Below are 26999 nucleotides of genomic sequence, written 5' to 3' on the forward strand. Positions count from 1 at the left end.
GAAGACACAACTGCAGGTTGTCAAGATTTTTTCAGATGATATTAGAATGTCATTTGGCTTTGCTAAGTGTGCAGAAGCAACCTTTAACGCAGGAAAACTGCAGCACCAGGAAAACATCAGTTTGGGACAAGAGTGATACAAAAGAACTTGAGCAAGAGGGAGTGTATAAATACTTGGGAATTGATGAAGAATCAGCAATAAAACATGAATACATGCAAGTAAAACTTAGTGAGGAGTACTTTAGAAGACTTAAATTAATCCTGAAAACCGCATTGACATCTAGGAACAAAATTCAAGCTATAAACCAATTTTCTCTTCCTGTCCTAACTTACAGTTTTGGAGTGATTGATTGGCCCCAAAATGTGTTGGATAGATTAGATATTAAAACAAGAAGGATGCTTCATGCACACCAGATGACCTATAAAAATCAATGCATGCCAAGATTATATATTGCCCGTTTGGAAAGAGGGATGGGCCTCCTTGAAATTGATTACATGTACAGATCTGCAATCATGGGACTCCACACATATCTGCTGACCTCACGAGACCTAAATGTAGTGAAAGTTTTGAAGCATGAGGAGAATAAATCTAAGATGACTTCCCTGCTTAACCTAGCAGAAGCATATTAACATCAAGCAGGAATGAAAATCAAACCGGTAGATAAAAATCAGGCAGCAAATGAATGTGCCAAATAACAAAAGAAAGATTATAAGGTGAAGGATCAGATGAAAAGGCACAAAATGTGAAAAATGCATAAATATAGTGGGAAGTATAGAAAACTTCTGGAAGAACCTCATGTTGATCAGTAACAAATGCAAGAATGGTTAAGGAGAGGTGAATTTAAACCAAGAGATGAAAGGTTAATATTAGCGGCTCAAGATAGTGGTCTACAAACATGCTGGTTTACAAAGCCCTTTGAACATGTGGGAGAAACAGACAAATGTAGGTTTTGTAAAGCCAAACTGGAAACATTCACACACCTTGTTGCTGGTTGTGACATACTAATGGCAGAAGGACTGTATACTGAAAGGCACAATAGTGTGGCGAGACTGTTGCACCGGGGATTGTGTAAACATTATGGTTTTAAAGTGGCTGAAAAGCACTGGAAACATGAGCCACAAAGCATCATAGCAAATAATGAAGTGTACATCACATGGGATTATCCATCACCAACAATTCAAAAGATAGATGTTAGAAAACCAGATGTAGTAGTCCAGGAAAAGAAGACAAAAGCAGCATTGATCATTGAAACTGCCACACCCAGTGACTATAGTGTCCTGCGTACAGAGAGACACAAGGTTATAAAATATCAGGATCTGCAAGCAGAAAGGAGAGCAGTGTTGAATGATACCCGGATAGTTCCAATAGTAGTAGGAGCAACGGGTCTTATAAAAAGAGTCTACCATCATATTTAGATATGCTACCAATACATGTAACTCCATTCAAATTACAGGAGGAGTCATTACTGTGCACATTGCGGGTGCTGCGAAGAGCATTTTTGGCTGACATCAAAGAGTGAAACAACACTATTTTCATGAACTTTTTATCGTACTTTGACTTAGGAATGGGGTCCACTCCTGTCATGGTGTTAGAAACCCAAAAGATTTGGAGAAATTAAAAAAAAAAAAAAAAAACTGAAGATACAATGGAAGGAATCTTCCATCCTGTGAGGGTCAGCCATTAGGAAAGAAAAAGGTACAACTGGAATCTTCCACTTTCCAGCCTGTTCCTGTTGCTTCTTCCAAAATCATTACAAACCATTTTCTCACCTGACTGGATTGTTGGATTTCTCTGCTGTGACCATGTTGGAGGCCGGTGCTGGCAGCTTGTCTGAAGAAGCTTTGCAAGCATACATTTCAGACGTTCAGGGATAACCACAGTTGATTTTTTTCTGAGAGTCCTAGGGGAGTTCCTCAGGTTTTAGTTGGGGAAGAAGTTCCTACTATGGTTTTCGACTGATGTCCTGGGTCTGAGCCTTCTCAGTTTTATAGGGGAGACATTCCGTTAAAAAGAAACAAAAAAACTAAACATGTTTCTTCTGCTCCTAGGGATCTGCAAAATGAGTGTCAGGCCTTTACTCGGGGGCTATTTACTGCTTTAATGTCATTAAAGCCTCCTCAGGGGATTTCCGGTTCCTTCTCCTCCTTTGTCCTCTATTCTCCTCAAAAGGCCTAGAGAACAAGGCTTTTCTGAGGAAGAGTCAGATGCTGATGATGAATCCCTGACTTATTCTACTCAGGTTCCTTCTCCTTTGGACTATGAGTTAGAGGAGAAGGAATATATTAGTTCTGATGTTCCTTTTGAGGAAAGGTCGTTTGGGGACACAATCTTTAAAATGATGGAAGTTTTCCAGTGGGACAATGGGATTGTGCTCAGGTCTCTGATATTTGTAAAAGTTACTAAGACTTGTTGCAGTTGGAATCTCCTAAAACTATGGCTGTTCCTCCTGATTTGGCTGTTTTTTCTAATGCCTCTCATGCGCTTGATTCTCTGTCCCCTGCTCCAAAGATCTGCCCAATAGGTATCTGAGGATTGTTATTTTTTGTAAAAATGACTTGCTGCTGACCCCTCTTTAGTGTCTCCAGCTTCTGATAAGCCATCTGATTTGCTTCCTTCGCCTAAGTTTTTTCCCCCTGGCAAAGATAGCAGAACTATGGAAAGGATGAGTAAGAAGGTTTACACTTCTGCTACCCTAGCTTTTAAGGCTACTAACTATCAAACCCATATGTCTAGTTATGTGTTGGCTCTTCTTTTTCAGGCCTGTCAACATCTTTCTGAATTCCGGACTCTGAGGATAAAACTTCTGTTCTTTCCTTGCTAGGAACTTCCTTTCAAGGAGTGTGTCATTCTGTCAACTGTAGTTTGGTTGCAGCAGATGCCTCTTCTAGGGCTGTTATTTTTGGTTCAGTGATGACAAATTTATTTTTGGCTTGGCTTCAACCTCTACCTGATGATATTAAAGCTAAGTTGATGCATGCTCCTCTGGATCCTAAACTTTGTTTGGGGAAGCTGCTGCTGGTTTGTTTAAGTCCCTTCAGGATAAGGGTAAGGTCTTACAGGAGCTTAAACGTGTTTGTTTTTCCTGTGCCTAAACTTCAGGGAAACTATCCCACTTAGCCAGCTTTTGTTCGTAGGCAATCTCGTCCTTTGACTAAAGGTAAAAAGAGTGGCAAACGGGCTCCTATTGCTAAGGCTACTCAGTTTTCAGGGATTCCAAAGCCTTCCTTCCTTTCCTGACAAAAACTGGGTGCTGTCTGACTATCTGTTTCTTCTCAGCTACATTCCTCTTTCTCTTCGCCTTTCTCTTCCTGTTTGGCATCAGATCACTCAGGATTCTTGTATTCTGTCTATCCTTCATCATGGGGTACTTCATGGTGTGGAAATCATGTCCTCCTTTTATGACCATTCCTCAGCCTCCTCAGGAACAACTTCCGTTTTATCAGAGGTTCTTCAGTATTTCTTGACTCAGGGTACTATTCAAGAGGTGCCTGTGTCCCACAGGGGGAAAGGGTTCTACTGAAGACTGTTTCTAGTGCCCAGAAAAAAAGGACACGTGGAGATCTATTCTAGATCTCTCTCATTTAAGCAGTTTTCTGAAAGTGCTTTCCTTTCAGATGTTGTCCCTTCAGAGTCTGCTTCCTTTCTTGCTCCCTTAGGCCTTTATAGTGTCTCTGGACCTCAAGGATGCTTATCTCCATATTCCAATCCATGTTCTTTTCAGGAAGTTTTTCCATTTCTCTGTTGCTTCCTAGCATTTTCAGTTATCTGCTTTGCCTGCTGGCCTTTCTGCTGCCCAAAGAGTTTTCACCAAATGCCTTGCTCCTGTGATTGCTTTTTGCAGGCTTCAGTGGATCCAAATATTTCTTTACATGTGCAACCTGCTGATTCAGGCATCCTCTACAGAAATCCTTTTACAAAATATTAATTTTGCTGTTTCCCTTCTTCAGAGCCTGGGGTTCACAATAAATTTCAAAATGTCTTCTCTGACTCCTTCTCAGGATCATGTCTTTCTGGGTTGTAGAATTCAGACAATGCAAATGCTTGCATCCCTGCCTTCTCCAAGGCCTTAATTTTCATTTCATTCTTTCACACTCTTCTTCCTGTGGCTTCCATTGCCTCCAGGGAGTTTCTGAGAGCTCTGGGTGTCATGGCATCCAACATTCTGATGCTCTGTCTGGCCAAACTTCACATGAGAAAGTTTTAGTCTTTTCTGAAGTCAGTGTGGCTTCAGCATGCTCATCCTCTAGACTTTGTAGTCCTTCTTCTTCCTTGTCTCAGTCAGGAACTTCATTGGTGGATTTAGCTGTTGTCTCCTAATCCAGGGATCCATTTTCATCCCCCCCTCTTCCCTGTCAGGAATTGTTCACACAAACCTCAGCTGTGGGATGGAGGCGACATATGGCTCCCTAAAGGTACAGGGGCTTTAGTCATTTCATCAGCAGAAGGAGCACATCAATGTAAAAGAGATGAGACCTCTTCTGCTGGCTCTTCAGGCCTTTCATCCTCTTTTCTCTCCAAGGCCTCTAAAGGTGTTCACAGACAATACCACAGTGATGTGGTATATCAACAAACAGGTAGGAAAAAGATTGTATCTTCTTTGCCGGTTGGCACTTCTGGTATGAGATCTTGCTGTCAAGTATCAGGTGACTCTTCATAGGTTCATAGGTTGATACTAGGCTATCTGCCCTAGGGCATTTACAAGCCTAGCCAGAGTGTGTTTGGCTTTGGCCACCCTTTTAAATGAGTTTACTACACCCTTTTAAGGTTAGTTTACTGTGCCTCTGTCTAGCAGTGATGCAGAAGTGATCCCCGGGGTAAACCTACGATCTCTCATCCACTCGTCAAGATTTCTCTTGAAGAGAAACAGTGAGGGGCTCTGTCTGACATGGACTGGGATTCTATTCCAAATGTTGGGAGCCTCTGGGTTATAAATCTGTCCCTCCAGCATGTTCTATTAATTTCTGTGCTGAGGTTTAAGTCCCTCGAGTGCGTAGCTCTAAGGGATTTGGATTTTCTGAGGTGGAGCATGTCCATTAAATCTGGGTTTGACATGGCTTAATACGTCAGGCACAGGTCGCCTCTGAGTAGGCGGTATGCAACTGAGTATAGCTGGAGTTTCTTTAACCGGGCAGCATAGATCATCTGTTTGAGACCCTTTATCCTCTTGGTGAGGTACTTTTGGGGTCTTTCCAGTTGCTGCAGGTGTCAAAGGCTGTCTCATCCATCCTCACCTGTCCACACTTCAGCTGATACTGGGTGATAGGATTCTGATTCCTCATAGACACCTGTTTTCTGAGGATGTGCTGCAAGTCCTGTAGGAGGCCAGGAAACCTACTACTAGGAAATCTTACTTGTCCAAATGGAAGATTATTTCAATTTGGCATCTCCCTTTTAACCTGGACTCACTCACTGTGGATGTTCCTTTGGTTCTCTCTTATCTGTGTGAGTTGTTCAATTCTGGTTTAGCCTATTCTTCTGTTAAGGTCCACCTATCAGCTAGCTCTGCTTATCTGCCTTCTTCTCTTCCATTAGCCTGTAGATTTGAGGTTAAAGAATTTCTTAAATGTGTCTTTAATATTAGACCTTGAAGGAAGTCTGTTCTTCCTCCTCCCTAGGATCTTAATTTTGTTCTAGAGAGTTGACTGTAGATCAGTGTGTGTGTTTATGTACCTTTAAGAAGCATTTCCAGATATAGCTCATGCATATAAATACTGAGCACGTGCAGGTAGCAGTGCCATTTTGAGAGAACATATATGAGTGTGGTAGTCAGTCTGTTTATAAGTTTATTTAAGTTTAAGTTACAAAGCCTCATTTCTGATGTGTTTGTGTGTAATACAGTGCTTTAACAGAACCCATGAATGTTCATCTGTTTTATCTTGACCAGACAAGCAATATTGACTCAGGCTCCTTTTGAGCTTCCTTCCAACATTATTCTTGGAAGACTGTTCTCTTGTTAGCTCTTACTTCTGCAGATGGGTGTTGCAAGCCTTTATGGCTTGACCTCCTTTTTTGATCTTTCATGAGGACAGGATGTCCTTGTGCACTAATCCTTCTTTTATGCCTAAGGTGGTTAATGAGCAATCTCTTAATCAGTCTATGACTCTGCCTACTTTTTTCCCTTCTCCACAATCTGACAGTGAGAGGGTGCTGCATACTTTGGATGTGCATAGGCAACTCAGGGTTTATTTAGATAAGACAAAGGCTATTAGAAAATCTCATTAATTGTTTGTTTGTTTTTCATCCTAGATCTTTGGGTCTAGCTGTATCCAAGCAAACTATGTATTCTTGGATTTCTAAGGCTATTTCTTTTTGTTACACTTTTCATGGCAAGAGCTTTCCCTCTTGAGTCAAGATTCATTCTACTAGAGCTGTGGCTTCTTCTGGTGTGTTTTCAAGGACTTAGATAATAATTCTATTCTTGAAGCAGCTACCTGGACTTCTGTGCATACCTTTACCAAGCACTACATGTTGGATGGTATCTCTAGAGCTAGAGCTGGTTTTGCTAGTGCCGTTCTTCATGGCTTTTAAGGGCACTCTTCTGCTACTTCCTCTTCCCAAGTTTCCTCTTGAGCTTTGGTACTCTCCCATCTGTTTAGAATACTCCAACAGTGAATGTAAGGACATAGTACAGTTGTGTAAAATCTTACCTTAACGGTAGATATCCTTGCCTTCACTGCTGCAGTATTCGCTCCCTCCATCTGCCTAATCCTTTGCCTTCCTGGATGTACAGGTTTCCTCTTGGGTTCCTTGGACTCAGGTGTTCCTATTGGGGCAATCAGTTCTGTAAGTGGTATGCCTGAACTTAACTTTTATGCCCTATACTACGCAAGGAGCATTTGGGTAATGTTCAGTGTACCTTAAAGCAATGGTAGGCTTTGCTAGACTGGCCAGATGTGGGGCTTCCATGGCAGGAAATCCCATCTGTTAAGAATACTACAGCAGTGAAGACAAGGACATCTACCATTATGGTAAAATTTTACACAACTGTGCTGTCTTTGCTTTCCTCTTCTCTGGGGCTGTTAGAGGTTGCAAGATTTGATGTAGATTCTTTAGGCGCTCATACCTTTTATGCCAAGCTCTGCTCCTCTGGAGTCTCCTATCCCAATTGTTGAGTCTTCCTCACTGGGTAGCTTTAAAAGATCTAGCAAGATTTTTTTCATGTTAATGTTGTCTTACAGTGTTTATTTTTGAATTTTATTAACTTTAATGATTGACCATTGTGTTTAAAGTTATTTTATTGCATCAGTGCGTTGCATTATACCACTTATTACTTGAATTTCAGGTATGACCTCTCTGAACTGGGCAGCCATTGTAGCATTACTGAAATATTCCCAGTGACAATGTAAGTTCCCCAATGGTTTCATGTGATGGTTGTTTGCAAGGATGAGCTTATCTGTTCATTGACACATTTGAATATTCCACCTTGCATTCAGCATGTTCACCTCTATACAGCTTGTAGCCAGCTTTGTGGAATTCTTCATAGTTTGCATCTGGTTTAATTTATAATTCATGCATGGCAAATACATTCTGAAGAATACACAAGGCATTAAATAAACTTATTAACAATATTACTAGCATAGATAGGTTTGTGACCAAATACTTGTTCAGATTCTGGAAAAGGGTTTCCAAGAGTATAAAGGTACTTTTGCAGTATACATTTCTGGATCTAATTAGGAAAAGTGGAAGAAAGAATAAAATGCTACTGAAGGTACTCCACACAAAAAAAGTCACGGAGGAAAGCGAGAGGATGTATCACCATGGACCTCTGTTAAAATCAACACTTTAATAAAATGATGAAAAAAACCTTTGCAAAATGTCAGGAAAAATGAGTCAGAAAATGTCCTTCCAAATGAGAATGAAGATTAGGATAAGTGCTTTCAGACTTGGACTTCTTAAGTTCCTATTGCATTGACCAATGATTCTTCTTTTATATGATCAGGATCCAATCAAAAATGTTAAATGTGTGTAACTTCCTTGTATGGGCTCAAACCAATGGTGAGGCTAAGATGAATAAGCCTCAATGAACCCGCTATCACAGTTGTCTAAAAGAATACACCTCCATGGGTCAACCAGTGAGCAGCTCTCAAGATTTTTCAAGGAGCCAATGGCAGCCTTTAGGGAGGAGCTACATTTTTGTGAGTACTGATAGCCTAAAGCGTACCTCCATACAATTTGATTATAGGAACCTAGCAGGCCCAGCCAACACTCAAGCTAGGGCTAAAATCATATCTTATAGCCCTGTAGGGGACACATTAAAGAATTGATTTCAGTTCAATATATACAGTTAACTCATTCACATAGCTTCTCATCATAATTTTAACACCAGTACACCTCACAATCGTTTGGAATTCCCTAATAGGATTTCAGGAATTCATTTTTAGCCAGTCAGTAACCTTAGAAAGCATAAGGCAGATCAGTCCAAGAAGAGATTAATGCCTTTAGGCAATTGGTGGCCAACAGCATTACTCTTATGAGAGTGTCTCTCTATGACCCAAAACAAGAACAACCTCCTTACCCAGTAGGTGGTTTAACATTTTTGACACATACATGTCTCAGCAATTAAATAAATGATGGCATAATAACATAAAAAATCTTTCAATAATCCCAAAATTAGGCAATCGCAAAGGGGTCTTGAGCGATGCTTTTTTTGTTCACATAGTGTTTCAGATTTACGTTGAATATACTTCACACATCCATTGAACATAGCAACAAGCCTCTTTAAAATATCAAATAGTCAAGATTTTACATCCAATCAGCAGCTTTCAGAACATATAGCAAACCAATCATGATCCTAAGCCAATGGCAGCATGCATATCTGTATGTGAACCAATCCCTACTGCTTAGATCTACTTCCAATCAACAACCTTGATGGCATTTAACAACCAATCATATGTAAGGAGATATACCATAGAGGATTAATGGCTTTGTACTTTTTGATGAGGCTCATATGAGCAGATATCTACATCCTTGAACGGCACATTTCTTATTCAGTGTATGCTCAACGTTTCACTAGCTGTCAGACCATGTGTGTTTCACTTAATGATCAAACCAACAGTGTCACGGTAATAATAATGTTCTTTTAAGCATCTCGATGTATTGAGCCAATGGCAGTGTTCATATCTATATATGAACCAAACCCTACTTCTTGATACTACTTCCAATCTGCAGCCTTGATACCATTTAACAACCAATCATATGGGAGAAATTATACCCATAGGGAATTAATGGCCAAAGTTTTGTGCTTAATTGAAGAAATTCATACAGGCAAATATCTACGTCCTTAAGAGGCACATCTCTTAGTAAACAACTGTCAACATTTCACTGATTAGCAGACCATATATATACTTCACTCAATGTTCAAACAAATATGATCACGCTGATAGTAATGCTCTTTTAGATGTCACAGTTTAAAACGATCACAGGTAGTCTTCATAGAGAATATACTTTTAACCAGACACTATTTAAGAATAATGACAGTGCTTCTTCATAACCATATTGATTTTCAGTGTTTCAGCTATGCTACATAAATTCCTGTCACAATCCCAGAGGCAGCACTCCTCTTTAAGGCATCATATATTTGAGATTTACATGGAGCTAATCAGTGATATTCACAGCATAATCTAAGTCATTTAGAATCTTCCAAGGGTGAAGCTTAGCCTTCAAAGATATGGACCAATACCAGCATTCACAACTAATTGTGGACCAATTTCAGCTTTTTCGATATATGCATTTATGCATCAGTCAATGGTCAGGGATTAAACTTTATGTATTCATTAACAACATTTCACTTTCTTATACCTCGTTCTTTAAGAATGGGTTTCAGGCGTACAATACCATTTAGCCCTGGTGGGAAATTACTCACTTTGAACATTGGCTCCTGATCATATAAAAGAAGAATTATTGGTCAATGCAATAGGATCTGAAGAAGGCCAAGTCCGAAAGTGCTTATCCTAATCTTCATTCTCATTTGGAAGTACATTTTTATTGTCATTTTATTAAAGTCTTGATTTTAACAGAAGTCCATGGTGGTACATCCTCTCACTTTTCTGTCTAATTTGGAAAAAGGGACATTTAATCAATGGAGATAGTATAGACATGGATAACTAGAACTGTAAAAGGGTTGATGGCTAAAACCATGAAGAAAAGGTTAATGGTTTAGGGTTCTAATCATGTGTAATATGAGAAGAAAGAAACCTGTTACAAGTGCACAAGGCTTAGACAAGAGCAAATGCAGGTCATTAAAGTTAGGCAGGAAAGAGCGGGTCAGAATTTCAAAGTAAACTTTATTGTCATTTAGAGCTACACATGTAGCTTAAATGAAATTTCATGCATCAGCTAAATTCTTGAGATTACAAAGGAAAGTGAAACAACACATACAAGCAGAAGAATAAACATAACTTACAAATACAATACTACCCCAATACATGTAAGAAAGAGCAAAGACATTTACAGACACTCATATACGAAAAGAATACCCTCCCCTGAGTTAAATTAACTACCCTATTTAAAGTAATACAAAACACACTACAGACTGAAATGCCCAAGTTGTCAGATATCACACTTGAGTGAGTTAAACAATACTATGAATATATTGCACTTACTTGGAATATATGTAAGTATATATATTGCACAAATAAATAAAAATTGACTTGTGTCCAGAACGGGACTAGTGCCCGAGTTCAGAAGTCTAATCATGGTAGGATAGAAACTGTTATTGAATCTTGTAGTCCTGCAGCTGATGCTGTGATATCTCCTGCCCAATGCTAGATGGTTAAACAGTCCATGTGCAGGACGCGTGTTGTCCTGTATTATTTTGGTGGCCTTTTTGATGCTTCTTGCAAAATGAAGATGTTGTATCGATGGAGGACTGGAACCTGTTACCTTCTCTGCAACCCTCACCACTCTTTGTAGCACCTTCCTTTCTGTAACTGTGCAGCTTCCAAACCACACTGTGAAGTTGAAGGTGAGTATTCTCTCTATTGCACCTCTATAGAAGATGGAGAGAATATGAGGAGGAAGCTTAGCGTTTTTCAGCCTTCTTAAAAAGTGGAGGTGTTGGTGCACATTCTTGAACAGTTGGCTGGTGTTTCCTGACCACGAAAGATCCTATAATATGTGTACATCCAAGAATTTCATATTCTTAATCCTCTCTACACTCTCACCATTGATCCTGAGCACTGGGTGATTTGTTCTCCTTTTCCTGAAGTCGATGATAATCTCTTTGGTCTTGCTTACATTCAAGTCAAGGTTGTTCCCCTCGCACCAACTGATCAGAGATGCAACCTCCTCTCTGTACGTCCTTTCATCCTCCTTTGTGATGAGTCCAATGACTGTTGTGTCATCAGAAAACTTGATGATATGGTTGGACTTGTGCTGAGTATAGCAGTTGCAGGTCAGGATGGTGAATAACAGTGGGTTGAGAACACATCCCTGTGGAACCCCGGTGTTAATCATGATGCACTTTGATGTGTTCAGATCAAAGGTGCACATTTTAAGTGAGACATGAATACATTTTTAAAAGTCATTGGACAAGGGAATATGTTTCTTGAATGAATGCTGGAATGTAAAACCTTCTGAGGCTTTTATGGGCTGGAGAAAGATGGGTGAGTAGAAGCTGAATGAGAGACTGTTGCAAGGTGTTGCTGTATCAGCTAACAATGTCAGTGGGAATTGTGATCATGTTCTGTTGGGGATGCATCCTGTGCATCCATACAATGGTATGTAAAGGCATGTTCTAACAAAGATCACTTCAAGTGAGGAAACTATGGAAAGATGTAAACTTATGATAAGCAAAAAAAAAAAAAAAAACATTGAAAGTGGTTTCCAGCAGCGATATAAAAGGAAAAAGAAGTATGGAGGAACAGGAATAAGAGGAGAAGAGCTGGCAGCATTTAGAGTCAGCCCACAGGAGGAACAGCCTTATAAAATGTTGCAGAAACTGGAGGGGATAGCTGAAGACATAAGAATAGTAAAGCAAACAATAAAAGGTGAGCAAAAGGAAGCTGACAGAATAAAAGACAAAATACAGGACCTTGAAGAAGAAAGACCTAGTCTGAGTTCAGACCTGAACAAGCATAATCACAGCCTGAAGAAAATGGAAAATATGGTAAAATTAGCAAAGCTGTAAACTGAATTATTTAGAGAACAGACCCAGAAAATGCTACATCAGGGTAGTGGGAATAAATTAATCTATCTAGGATGAAGAACTGGAAGCCTTGTCCTAGAACTGACAGTATATATATGTGTATATATATATATATATATATATATATATATATATATATATATATATATATACTATTATCCAGGGACATATATATATATATATATATATATATATATATATATATATATATATATATACTATCCAGGGACAGAGAGCTGATTATAGGATAAATGCACAGACTGTTAGAAAAAAGAAACACAGGGGCACCATCTGCTTCCCATGGTGTGCATTAGCATGCATGCATACATAGACACAGAAAAAGGAAGAGATGTTGAGACAAGCTAAGTCTCTTAAGGTAATGTCATGTCATAGAATGTTTATAAAAGTAATGGAAGACTATTCCAACTCACTGTATAAACAAAGGAAAGCAGTGGTTAGCTGTACAGCAGCACTGAAATTCATGGAGATATCTGCCTGGATAAGCTACCTTGATTTACTATCACAGTATATTAAAAGGGAGGGAGAAAAACTAAAGTTTATTTCAGAGGCTAAGGTCTATCATTTTTTAGCAGAGCAGGCTATATGGTAAAAACGTCTTTCAATTCAAATGAGAGGTAGGGGTATAAATGGGTTGTGAACACAGTGAGAAAGCTGTAGGATGAAGGAACTGTGAACACATTGCAAACAGTAAAAAAGGACCAAGTTAAGGGGAATGGAAAAAGAACTATAAACACCAGTTATGCCATAATCTGTTAGACACAGAGAGATAAATTGGGAGTAAATGAATGGATGCAGAAAAAAGGGACATGTGAAGGACAGTGAAAGAAAGGGCTGAAGTCCAGGAGAATTTGCATAGCAAGCTTTTGAATGAAATCACCCAAAACAGTGGCGGAAGGAGACTGAACTTGGCACTGCCCAAGAAACTACTGGTTCAGCTCATTGAGAAAAAAACGGGATAGATTGAGCCTGTCAAAGGCTGCACAGGAATGGGGGCCCATAAAAGACAAAAGCATACAGGCTCATAAAAGGTTAGTGAGGCGTGTGAATCCTCTCATAAGAAACGGAGGTACAATGAAGGAAAGGGGACAGGGTACTGAATCCTGAGTACCTGAAAGGAGAATGTGATAAATGACAACCATTTTCAGTAAAGGATTACAATTAATCAAAAAGACAAAAAAAGTGGAAAAGGAATGTTTTTCATGTGGTAGGGTGGAATAAATGGAAGTAGATGGAACATAAGAAACATATATGCACCAAAGGGGATGCAAGGGATTTCTTCAGCAGCTTCTATCAGGCTTGGGAACAGATGAAGGGAGGCACTCATTGTCACTCTAGGACCATAGAATGACAGACTACCAGGAAAACAAAATGTATAGTCAAAGGATGAGGAGGGAACTGCAGGAAAATATGAAAATGGCAGCTGGATAGATATCTGGAGAGAAAGACACCGCCAGCAAAAGGAGTACACCTTCACCAGAAACTGTGAAGTACAGATCAGTAGACTGGACACAATACTTCGAAGGAGCAAAAGTGGTGCAAGAACTTGAGATCTAGGACAGACACACATTGGATCCTATGGCCATACCATCAAATGTGAGGGTAGAAAGGGCGAAGGAGGAAGAGGCTATGGGAAGGAGATGGGTGAGTTACCAATGGAGTGACCAGGAAGATAACGACAAGACAAGAAAGATGGCACAACCACTGATAAAGGGCAATGAAGCACAGGAAGGAGTAATAGAAAGACAGTGCTGGAATGGATTAAAGGCCACAGTGGGAGGGGAATAGTGAAACTGGTCATCAATGGTCCTCAGTGTCTCTCTTCATTAACCTGGTCTTCTGACCCCACCTAACCTCTCCAGACTTACTTCAGTAGAGGTCAGGGTCAGGAAAAAGTACAAGGCATTCCAGTTATATGTCATACTGCTGCCAGGAGTGTTTTTCTTAATTTTATTCCATCACCAGTACATGCCCAAGCAAAATCCCATCTATGGAGTTTGCAGTTGGAGGAGTGAAGTAAATTATTCCTCAATTCCACAAATGATAGGTGTTGGCAAGCTGCCCCACCAGCCCCTTCATAGTTGTTTTCCTGACTTATAATTGATAATTGTGCTGTGTGTCCCATGGGTACCCAACTCCCAGGGTGGGTACACCCTTCCTGCCCTGCCAGCACCTCAGACACCTGAACTGCTAATCAAACCTAGGACACTCATGTTGGAGTCAGGGCTTTATTCCCCCATGCCAATGGCATTGACTCACAAGCTGCCCTAGGAGGATAGCAAAGGACAGAAGAAAAGCCAGCACCAGGTGCTGGAGATGTGGAGTGGGTGTAGCAGAAATGGTCCCCGTAGTCTGAGATAATAATAGGCCCAAGGAGTATGGAAGGTTGTTCTAGAAATATAAGAAGAGCTATTACAAAAAAAAGGGGAAAACTCCTGGGCCTTCTGTATTTGAATACAGGGTAAGAAAAAAGATGGGCAGCAGGAAAGGGAGAGAAAGGTCATTAGGATGCTATCCTATAAAATAAAAAGCAGAAATGCAGCAGGATACAAAACAAAGTAAAATACACAGAAGATTTCTGGCTGTCAGTAGAAGGAGCTTAAACAGATGAACATGTGTGAGGTTGGGAGGAGAGTAAGTGGGATGTTTAGGATTTCTAGCTCTCCAAAATCTCATACTTCCTTACACCACAACAAGAACCTTGAGATGTAGCAACCAAAGCCTCCTAGAAGTCACCAAACATAATAATGAGGCAGGGAAATCTCTCTTTAGCCACTCTATTTCCAAACTCTGGAATACCCTGCCTGGCCATCTAATGTCCAATAATTCCACTACACAATTTAACAAACTCCTAAAACTCCACCTCATGAACAACTGGCTATGTTCCTGTGTCACACTTGGGTAAAAAGGGCATATGATCAATCATTCTTAACGTAACCATACGTCAGATCTTGTTCTTCTTCTTTCGGCTTTTTCCTGGTTAGGGGTCGCCACAGCAGATCACCTTGTCCGCTCATGATTGGCAGAGGAGTTTTACGGTGTCGAGTTGCCAGCCCAGCGCTCAACCTTCCACAGAAGGTACACACATGAACACACTCACACCTAGGGCCAATTTAGAGTGTCTTTGGGATGTGGGAGGAAACAAACTAAACGATATCACAAACCAATAAAATAAAATAAATGAGCAGTTCAATAACAATCCAACGAATACAGCAGTTGATCGAAAAATTTATTACAAATCCAATAAGCGCTTTCGGCCGTGCATCCAGCCTTCTTCAGACAAACAGATTGTAAATATGCAATCGTGTATATATATATATATATATATATATATAAACATAAAACCCAACCTCTCAATTAATCAATTAACATTAATTGATATTTAAAGTGCACTAGTAACAAACAATATGTAAAATATAAAATATATACATCAAAAAAATATATTAAAATACTATCTATTATAAACTTTTAATTTTAAAACACTGGAAAGTGAAACAGTATCATTTAGCCCTGGGAACTGTGTGGCATCTAAAAATACCTGCCACCAATATTCCTTAGACTCTAAAATAATTTTCCAAGGGCCTTTCCTAGGTGATGGCAATACCTGCTCTAATATAAAGAATTTAAACAAATGTGTTGGATTATGCATCAGGTGCCTATATAATGCATTATTATGTGAACTTTTTTTAATTTCATATGAGTGCTCATATATATGCTGTCATAATTTTCACTCCGTTTTGCCTATATAATAAGCTTCAGAACATGAGCATAGAGCTGCATATACCACGCCTATTGTATTACAATTATATATGTTTCTTGCTTTTATCAAAATTCCTCTAATAGATGCCACACAGTTCCCAGGGCTAAATGATACTGTTTTGCTTTCCAGTGTTTTAAAATTAATAGTTTATAATAGATAGTATTTTAATATATTTTATTGATGTATCTATTTTATATTTTACATATTGTTTGTTACTAGTGCACTTTAAATATCAATTAATGTTAATTGATTAATTGAGAGGTTGGGTTTTATGTATATATATATATATATATATATATATATATTATATACAATTGCATATTTACAATCTGTTTGAAGAAGGCTGGATGCACGGCTGAAAGCGCTTACTGGATTTGTAATAAATTTTTGGATCATCTGCCGTGTTCGTTGGATTGTTATTGAACTGCTCATTTATTTTATTGATGTGGGAGGAAACTGGAGCACCCGGAGGAAACCCACGTGACCACAGGAAGGACATGCAGACTCCATATGTCAGATCTTGTTAACATGTAAAAATATAACAACAAAATACCAATCTTCAGTCTCTGTTTCAGGTGCAATCTTAACACATTGAATGTTTATGTGTACTAAAATAATGAATGCTGAAAAATGTGTCATGCCTCTGAACTGTTATACAGTGTCATGAACTTGTAACTATGTACTTTCTGAAAGCTATTAATATTGTTTGCATGACCTGTCTGTATGCAGCATTGTTCTTATTTGACTGACTATGTATTTAATCTGTTTAATCTAGTTAATCTTTTCTCCCTGGGCCTCCAATAAAAATGGATGTGTCCAGCCAGACTTTCCCAGTAAACAAAAATAAATAAATAAATAAATAAATAAATTCTGAACTACTACAAGACTGAACATGTGAGGAGGAAAGGGAACATGGTTAAACACTGGTGTAACCTAATTTATTGTGCATGAAACACATTATGTAACAATTTTCATTTTTTTAATTAAAGAAAAGATATGGTACTCCCTTAATCACTGCACCTACACAGCCTCCACCTTGAAAGATTTCTCTGCTGCATGGTGTGCGAACTATGTTATTTGCAGTAACCTTTTCATGCATATGGATCTGATAGTTTATAATTTGTTAACCCTCTTATTTGCATGACTTTGTCTTGTCACTTTGTGAAATGTAGAGATAACCTTATGGGGGCTTTACCTAAATGTAAGTGAGAAGCTTACACATAACAAAGTTCATCACAAAGGGTAAGAAGACATAGAAACATAATGTATTGTTTTAATCAGGGGGTTTCATCTCATCCCTCACTGCTACTTGCTATGATGAAAAATAATACTTTTTTCATGTGAAAATAAGAATGTGCTGTTTTAACAAATGCTGTAGCAGTTTGCTGTAGTAACTGCTACTATTATATTTTTTTATTCCTGTTTGCATTTCTTCAGGTTGACCAAGATGGACTGACATTGCCAGAACGGACTCTGTACCTTGGACAAGATGAAGAAAGCTTGAAGGTAAAGATACTGTAATAAAGAATGAACCGTGTATCAGTGCAATATTAACATCAGTTGTATTTCATCAGAATCAAGAGGCCATCTGTTAGGAAAAACCTAAAATGTGCAAGGTATGAGAAGAGTTTATTTTAGCAGAAGGGATGTAAGAGAACTGAGATTTTTGGCACAGATACATGTCAAATTTTCCACTGTGTCTGACTGCATTATATTTGTATGCGGTTAAGCAGACAGAGAAATGCATGACATCCACACCACCATCTATTGTAGATGTGGCTAGATGCACTGAGGCAGAACTAAGTATGCAAAACAGCTGAAATGTTAGCAAGGTGTCGGTCTAGTAAATTTTTCCAAGCACCCCCTTCACCCAACAAACAGAACAGCCATTCCCCCTCCCTCATAGCCTCACGTCTTTTCAGCAGTAGTCTTTCCCTATTGGTCTACCAGGCCTCCCCCATAATATAGTTCATGAGTCTGAATACAGTATAACAAAACATATACTTGATTACTTGGTTGTCATGTTCTACTGTTCATAGGTTCATACTAGGCTATCTGCCCTAGGGCATTTATAAGCCTAGCCAGAGTGTGTGTGGCTTCCGCCACCCCCTGGACTGATAATACTGTGCCCATTTAGGGTTTAGTTAACTGTGCCTCTGTCTAGAAGTGACACAGAGATGACCCCCGGGGTAAACCTACGATCTCCCATCCACTCGTCGAGATTTCTCTTGAAGAGAGTCAGTGAGGGGCTCTGCCTAACATGGACTGGGTTTCTGTTCCAGAGTGTAGGGACCCTCTGGGTTATGAATCTGTCCCTCTAGCATGTCCTATTTATTTTTGTGTTGAGGTTCAAGTCTCTCGCTCTCATGGCTCTGGTGGATTTGGATTTTTTTAGGTGGAGCATGTCCATTAATTCTGGATTGGACATGGCCTTGTACGTCAGGCATAGATCACCTCTGAGTAGGCGGTATGCGACTGAATAGAGCTGGAGTTTCTTCAGTCTGGCAGCATATGACATATGTTTGAGTCCCTTGATCCTCTTGGTGAGGTACTTCTGGGGTCTTTCCAATTGCTGCAGGTGCCTGGTAAGGTACATACCAAATGGGGCATTGTACTCAATCATGGGTCTGATAAGGGAAGAGTATAGGGGCACAATGACCTCTCTTGATCTAGATGTGAATCCTTTCATGATAAGGTGGGCAATATAGAAGGTCTTCCTAACCACCTTGGCAATGTGGGTGTCAAATGAGAGGTCACTGTCAACTTGGGTCCCTGGGTCCCTAGGTCCCTGATTACTTCTTCCGTAATTAATGGATTACCACCTATGTGGCAATTTGTGGGTACTTTGTTTTTCCTAAAGGGTATAACTATACATTTTTTGGCGTTCAGTTTAAGGCCATGGCTCTGGCACCAGTTATCCATTTCTGTGAGGCCTTTCTGAAGGATGCTAGTGTCCGCTGGAGTATCGATTAGCTTGCAGTCATCTGTGAACTTTGTCAGCCACAATCCTCCTATGTTTGCTTGTACTTCTGAGAAATAAATGCCGAACAAGAGGGGTCCCAGGACCGAGCCCTGTGGGACACCACTTGTAACTGGCTTAGAGTCTGATATGACTCCAGCAATTCTGACCTTGTGGCTTCTGACCTTTAGCCAGTTTGCAACCCATCTTATGACATATGGGTTTACATTTAAGCTGGTGAGCTTGTCTATGATGCCCGAGTGGGGTATTGTGTCGAAGGCTTTTGCAAGGTCAAGGTAGGCTGTGTGAACTGCCTTACCCTCATCAATGGCCTTGGTGACTGTTTCAGAAAAGTTGACCAAGTTCAAAAGGCAGGATCTGCCCTTAACAAAGCCGAATTGGGTAGGTCAAGTGTCTGTAGGTCACCAATGTCTTTGTTTATGAGTTCCATAATGATCCTCTCCATAGCTTTGCAGACCAGGCTCGTCAAGCTTATGGGGCGGTAATTTCCAGGGTCCGTAGAAGCACCTCCTTTGTGGAGTGGAACCACTGTTGCTGTACGCCATTCTTTGGGTACGTATCCTGTAGTAAGGCTAAGATTAAACAGCAGCCTTATCTGCAAGTTTAGTTCCTCTTGGAGTTCATGTAGCACGCAACCTGGGACACCGTCTGGTCCCATTGATGCTGTGTTTTTAGCTTTGGAGAGGGCGGCTCTCACCTGGACATCTGTGATGTCGGGGAGGCTACATTTGGCTGGGATAGATATTTCTCCTTTTGAGGGGGGGATTTGCACTGAACCTGTCTGCCAGTATGTTGGCAATATCTGTGGGTTCAGTGTATTTTTTGTCATTTTGAACTAACTCTGAGCATATCTGGGAGTTTCCACCCAGGTTTCTAACATAACTAAAGAAGGCCTTGTGATTATCTTGTTGTGCAGAACACATCTGATTTCCCTGCCATATATTCCTTACGCTCTTCAAATATCAGTTGAGTGATAGTCTTCCATGAATGCCTATAGACAGTTGATAACATTTCCCTGAAGATATGCATACTCTGTGCTGTTTCCACTTTTACAGTTATTACTGTAAAAGTGAGAGCAGAAAAAAATTACCCATGTATTGTGTGTGGTTGTGCTCTGTTCCTGCATTGTCTGCTCTCTCTAAATAACATTCTTGTACTCTAAAGTAAGGCACTGAGAACACTATCTAAATGCATTCCTGAATGTACAACTGTTTTTTTTTTCCTACCCACCTGCCCAGTTGTGGTGGTCTTAAATCTTGGTGGCTTTGAGTTGCCTGCCTCTGGTATAAAGTTGATACTGGACACTCCCCCCAGTCACATTACATCAGCTCATTTTACTGTTTATAGTGAGAACTCGGTAAAGGGGCAGCCGCAGTGGTGCAGTGTTGTTGCCTCACAGACAAGAGGTTCTCCGGTTTGATCCTCAGCTGGGATGCCTTCTGTGCAGAGTCTGCATTTCCTCTCTGTGGTCGCGTGGGTGTCCTCCGGGTGCTCCAGTTTTCTCCCACATCACAAAGACATGCTGTAGGTGGATTGGACACTCTATATTGGCCCTACGTGTGAGTGTGTGTGTGTGTGCGCCTTCTGTGTAAGGTTTGGTGCTGGGCTGGAACTCGACACTCTAAAGCTCCACTGCCAATCATGAGCGGACAGGTGATCCGCTATGGCGACCCCTAACTGTGAAAAGCCAAAAGAAGAAGTAGTAAGAACTCGGTAAAGGCTCACCCCTTTAGCTTCTGAACCTTGAATAATCTCATTATCTTTTGTCTCTTCACTTTCTACTAAAAAAAAAAAAAAAAAAAAAAAAAAAAATGTACCTCTTTCTACTTCATTTCGCTGTTTGCCGTATTTATTACTGCTTGCCTCACTAAATTGATGACAGTATTCTACTGAATTTATTTATTTTATTTTACATTTGTTGACCGGGCTAGTCCAGCTGGATTAATGTCCATTTTCAGTGGAGGCCCGGGGAGAAAAGCTCCAGAGGTTAAAAACAGTATTGGAAATACATAACAAGACATAGTACAAATGTATTATACAAAGGGAAAAAATGTAAGTACAAATATTATAGATCTTAACTAATCAGAATCATCCTAAGTAAGAAAGAAATTAGGTTAGAGGTTAGCAACTAGCAAAACAATATAATAAGGTATCAAATCATAAACACAAAAAATTCTTGTTTTTTTTTTTTTTTTTGTAATGAGTTAAGTAATATTTAAAATGAAAAGGGATAATATCTCAGTTGAAGTAGAAGATGAAATCCAAGTGGATAAGAAAAGTTTATAACAAACATAAGGGTGCCAACAGGCTAGTCTGGGTTGGTACAAGAGCAAAGCCAGAATTTATTAAGATGTATTAAAGGTTGTTTCTTAAATAGTGGGAGAGTAGGCAAAGAGGACAGATCAGATGGAAGATTATTCCATATTTTACCTACTGAGTTAGAAAAAAGGCAATTGCCTGCAGAATTAATAATTTTGGTAATATTAACAAGTAGTTTATCAGAGGAACGTAGTTGTTTCAGGTTAATATAGGGAGTCAAGAGGTTACAAAGAGCTGGTGTTTTAGAAGGTTGGTATAGAATTTTGTGTGCTATTAAGAGTTGTTGAAAAATGAGCTTGTTAGGGAGTTGCAGCCAGTGTAGTTGTTTTAGGTTTAGACAGTGGTGAGCTCTAAATTGGGATGTGGTGGCATAGCGGGCAATATTGTGGTAAGATGTAGTAAGTTTCTTAAGGTTACTTTTAGATAGATTAGTGTAAATAGAGGAAGCATACAGAAGGGTAGAGATAAGGTGTGTTTGGGCTAAGGTTATCCTAGCGTCAGGTGTGAGGAAGGGCTTTATTCTGTATAGGGATCCAATCTTTTTATTAACAGCTTTTATTGTGCTGTTAATTTGACAGTCATAGTTAAGATTATTATCGATAATAACACCAAGAAGTTTAGTTGAGGAATCAGGAGAAATTATGGTGTTGTCAGTTGCAGTAATACAGAAGTTTATCAAAGTAGATTTACGGGTAGGTGAAAAGAGTAATAATTTAGTTTTCTTGGGGTTAAGGAGTAGACAGCAATTGGAGAACCACTGTTCAACAGTTGAGAAGGCTGATTGTGTTTGAAACTGGAGTTCTGTTTGAGAAGAGGCAGTGCAAATTATAATGGAATCATCTGCATATTGTATGCAGGTAGTATTAGGTAAAGATGACTGAAGGTCATTAATAAAGATAGAAAATAGAAGTGGGCCTAGAATAGACCCTTGAGGTACTCCTAAAGAGATAGGGAGGAGAGCAGAGAGAGAATTTTTCCAGGGTATGGCTTGCTGATGATTTACAAGATAGGAAGAAAACCAGGTTAGGGAAGAGGTCTCCAGGGCCAGAGATTTTAATGTGTGCAAAAGAAGTGTATGATTAACCATATCAAAGGCTTTTGATAGGTCTATGAAAAGAGAAGATGTAAGTTTATTGTTGTTACGGTTTAAGTTAATAGTGTTGGTGAAGGAGAGAAGAGCTGTGGTAGTACTGTGAGCAGGTCTGAAACCATGTTGAGTGTCTGCTAGAAGGCTATTATTGAGGAGATGGTTGAGTAGTTGTTTATGTATGCATTTTTCCGTGATTTTAGCTAAGGGGGATAAAAGTGCTATGGGACGATAGTTGGAGAAGTCATAAGATTTGCCTCCTTTATGGAGGGGTATGATATGTGATATCTTCCAGATTGTTGGGAAAATACCTTCTTTTATTGATCTGTTTATCAAGATAGAGACAGGGTAAGCAATGGCTTTTGCTGCTAGTTGCAGGAATTCAGCAGGAAGTTTATCTGCGGAAGGGGTGGTAGGTTTAAGTTTTTGGATAAGAGATTGTATATAAGAGGTAGATACAGGTTGTAGGTGAAGGGGAGGAATGGTATTTATTAAGGTATTTGGAGGTAGTTGAGAAGTATCAGGAGATAGTTGGTTGGCTAGAGTTTGTATAGAATTGGTGAAGAAGGTATTAAAGTTATTGGCTGCTTTATTAGTGCTGTCTATTACTGTTGTGATTTGTGAGCTATTGTTTCAAAGCAGTCTACTGATTAATTATATTTCATTGCTATCTACTGCGATTAATTACTGTTTAACTGCATTTTACTGCATTTTGTTGCTGTTTAACTGTATTTTTGCATACTGCAAGTGCTATTCTTTTGACTATAAGTGATTAATTTGCACTTCATTGTGAATTTTTTCTTACTGAGTTCTTAACCTAAAAATTGAGTAGCATAGTCTAAATACAGGTCTGCAGCATACATAGGATTGCCAGCTTTCTTTGTGGCTAAAACCGGACTAAGGTCACACCCCTCGCATCACCCATAACTCCACCCATCCCTACCTCCTCTCCCATCCATGCTCCACCTATTTCGTGACATCACAATAACATCAGCTGATGGGAACACCTTCTTTTTCTGTTCCTGATGCCTGCAGAGCCGTATGATGAATAATCTACTCCTATTGGTGTATTGAGAATAGGGGCACAGTAAGCAATGTTATCCTTACTTCATCATTAACACTCAGTACCAGATGGTACAATTTTTCCCAACACACACCAAAATACATGAATACAACAGATTTCCTTCACAAGATTTTTCCCTACATAATCATGCATTAAATGCATATAGGGGGTCTGCCAAGTTCAAGGGGAAAGAAATCACCAACTAGAAAGAATTACCAAGAAGTTAACATCAAATAAACATGAACTTACTCAATGTTGAACATGAACTTTGTATGCTATATGTAAATTGTGTTTTGAGGAATTTGTTGCTTTCCTTTTTAAATGCTCCACAAGTTAAAATGTACTTTTTTCCCTTCTCAGTTATGGAAAGTTTTATTTTATGATTGCCTGGTTTTCATTCTTAAATCAAAAAATGCACTATTTTCTGTTATACAGATAGTGGAGAATGGCGCAAAGTGTTGCATATTAGAATCCAATGTAAACATGCCTTAATCTTATCCAAGTACTGGTTGGTATGAACTACTAATCACCCTTCATTTCAATCATTTTTTTTTGTTTCTAAGGCTCAAATTTATTTCTTTCCGAAGAAACATGATAGGTAAAGATACACATCACCTTGCTCGTTTGAGGGTTGCCACTTTTTCAAAAACCTAAAGTAGGACTTTTTTGTTAAAATGTGAAATTTTGCAGTAACAAAACACACCCACAGCCAATGCAAAGGACAGAACTTTACTTTTTTGCCAAAATAAAAGTTTATGCATGCAGCATTTAAGTTGGTTATGCTATTTCTTATAACATTTATGCATTTCAAATACAAAATAATTGATGTGATTATTAAAGAAATGTTAGGAAATATTTGTGCGTTTTAAAATCTCATGAAATTTACCATTTTTAGTTTTTTTCAGCAGAACACAACTGCACAAAAAGGGACAGGTGGTAATCCTAGTTCACTTTGCGACTGACAAATACGAGAAATACTGGCTTTAAAAAATGCCACTAAAATCTTTAGTAAATAGCCTCATAATAACTTGCAAGACAAATCTAACATGCACCCAAACAATGGGTAAATAAATGCAGTTCATTGGTGCTGAAATACTGATTTCTATTAATTTTGAGCCACTAGATGCATATGGTCACTACTTTAACCTACTATTACATAGTTCCCGTTATTAATCCCCCCAAAAAATAAACAAAATGTTACATTCCCAAAGAACAACGGAACTATACAATCTTTCCCATATGTATATACAACAGAGCAATAATATCTTTAGCTCTACACCTTCACCCTTACATTTATTATACACCACACACCTTTTAACACTCAAGTACTGTGCTAACCTCTGTAACACAAACAATACATATGTGTTATGTGTTAGAACACCTAAACACATACAACGCCCAACCTTTGATTATTCATTTGCTCTAAAATTACGTTTTGTGACCTGAAATACCTCACTCATCTCTGCAAATGCTACCGGTCAACATCACCTTAGCCACCTGCTCCATTACACATGAACCTGCGTCAAGTGCAGTGAACCGGTAAGCCAATGGGATGGCAGGATTCCCAATAACCTCCAAATATGGAGATACCCCCCCCCTTCAACGGGTGTGGCGGCAGTGGCGGGTAGTACGTAAAACCTCTATAAGCACCGGAGCGGTGTGATAAGCATTATTGTGTATACTGCAACATTATAGGCAACGTCTTTTTGTTTTTCCTTTATCCCTACCTGTCTTGCAGGCCTTTTTACGTTTTCAGGTAAATAGCTATGCCGTTAATTAGAATTGCTCATTATTACAGTGGCACAAAACCCGGACTTCACGTGTCCGGTTTTGAATGAAATTTGTAACCGGACATTTTGTCAGAAAAACGGACAGCTGGCAACCCTAAGCAGCTTCAACTGCACGGTTTTAAACCCTTTTTGAGGCATTCCAGCTACAAGTTAACTGCTCTTTCTGCAAAAGAAAAAAAAAAAGTTCTAAGCTTGTTTTCCACCTTTCCTGTTACTAGAGTAGTCCAGATACAGATTTGCTGTATCCAGAACTGTTTTGTAAGTGTCTGAGTTCCCCAGACCTTTCTGTGTTAGAAGGAAGCCTTTCAGCTTATCAGTGGGAGTAGTAAGCACTAGGTAAACTATCTAACACAAGAGGAGTAGTTTCTGGCTCTGAAATTGTAATTTATTGGCCGTTTAGGCATTTTTTCTATCCCTTTCAACTTTCTGGTTTAAAAGCCCGTGTTTGCGTGGGTTTACACTTGTTTAAGCTCCGCGAATCCTCTTCTGGTGTCCTGCACACTACAAGAGCAACAGAAAGGAGAAGAGACTTTAGGTGCCTCCATTTTGCTTTTTTTCTGATTATACTGCTTTCTGTACTTAAGTTGTTTTTTTCATTTAACTGCATTTATTTTAACTGTATTTGCTTTAATATTGCTACACACTCAAGTGTGCTAGCTTGCACTGCATTTAAAGTATATTACTGGTGCCAGAAATTCTGCTCTTCAATTTTTCTCCCAAGATCTTGCTAGATCTTTTCCTTCTCTTGCACTTTAATTAGCTTATTTACCTAGCACTTTATCAGGCTTTTTGCAATTATTGTAGCACACATAAGTGCTATCAGCACTAGATGTCCTATAAGGAAACAGCTCCAGTACTTAGTAATGATGACATCCCTCCTGGCATGTCTAAAGGTCAGTTTCCTGTGCTTTCTCCTATTAACCTGGTGAACGTGGGCATTCTGAGGCAGTATAGCAACTGCCTCATGTACATAGACAACCCTCTCCTCTTACCTCCCAACACTCAGACTTGTGAAAGATGCGCTTATATCTCCAAATTGGAAGCCATACACTCTCCAGCCAAGACTGGAATAGCTGGTCAAGAGGAGAAGGCAACACCTGCACCACACCACATGGAACACATAGCCCTCCAGAACACCCACCATCACAGCCCTCACATAAAAACAGAAACCACACACCCACCTTCACAGAGGATCTCAATAGAAATTTACCTAAACAGCAGAGTCCTCCAAGGCAGAAACGCACTCGACCACCACAACACAGCGCAAACCACAAGACACATAGCTCACCTACACAGTATGCCCCTCAACCTAAGCCCCTAAGGCAAAACAACTTGCCCAGTATGATAATCATAGGTGACTCAATAGTGAGGCACACTGATGTCCCACTCACTAGGTTGAATAAGGAGAAGGAACAGTCAGCTGTTTTATCAGGTGCCAGAATCCGACACATCGCACACGCACTTGGGTCACTCCACAAGTACAAGTATGACTCTGTCATTCTCCATGTGGGTGTGAATGACCTGAGACACACCTCCCTGGACTGCATGAAAAGAGACCTGGTGGAGCTCTCGGATTATGTGGCCCAGGCAGGTATGACCCTAGCCATGAGCAGCATCATACCATTGCCCAAAATGATATCGCAGTACAATAGAAAATGATTGACTTCAACAATTGGCTAAGTTTCTGGTGTAATGCTAAGGGGATCTAGTATCTGTCTGCTTGGGATGACATTATTGACAGACCTCGATGCTTTGCCAGAGATGGCCTGCATCTGTCACCCCTGGGTTTTAGGGTACTGGGTAAGGCTCTTGCCACCCCTATAGTGCCTTTTTAGGT

General features: G+C 39.6%; 1 protein-coding gene across 2 annotated transcripts in view; it reads left to right on the forward strand.

Annotated features, from left to right (window-relative positions):
- ECEL1 (endothelin converting enzyme like 1) overlaps window positions 1–26999 on the forward strand; it is a 2857191-nt gene that overhangs the window by 705346 nt on the left and 2124846 nt on the right. For both annotated transcript variants that reach the window (XM_044070676.1, XM_044070677.1), the window contains one exon: window positions 17361–17429. In XM_044070676.1, the coding sequence (XP_043926611.1) occupies window positions 17361–17429 (69 nt within the window). The remainder of the gene's footprint in view (window positions 1–17360; window positions 17430–26999) is intronic.

The sequence above is a fragment of the Protopterus annectens genome, chromosome 4.part1 (genome assembly GCF_019279795.1).
Source record: "Protopterus annectens isolate FY-2018-M chromosome 4.part1, PAN1.0, whole genome shotgun sequence".
Taxonomy (NCBI): Eukaryota; Metazoa; Chordata; order Ceratodontiformes; family Protopteridae; genus Protopterus; species Protopterus annectens.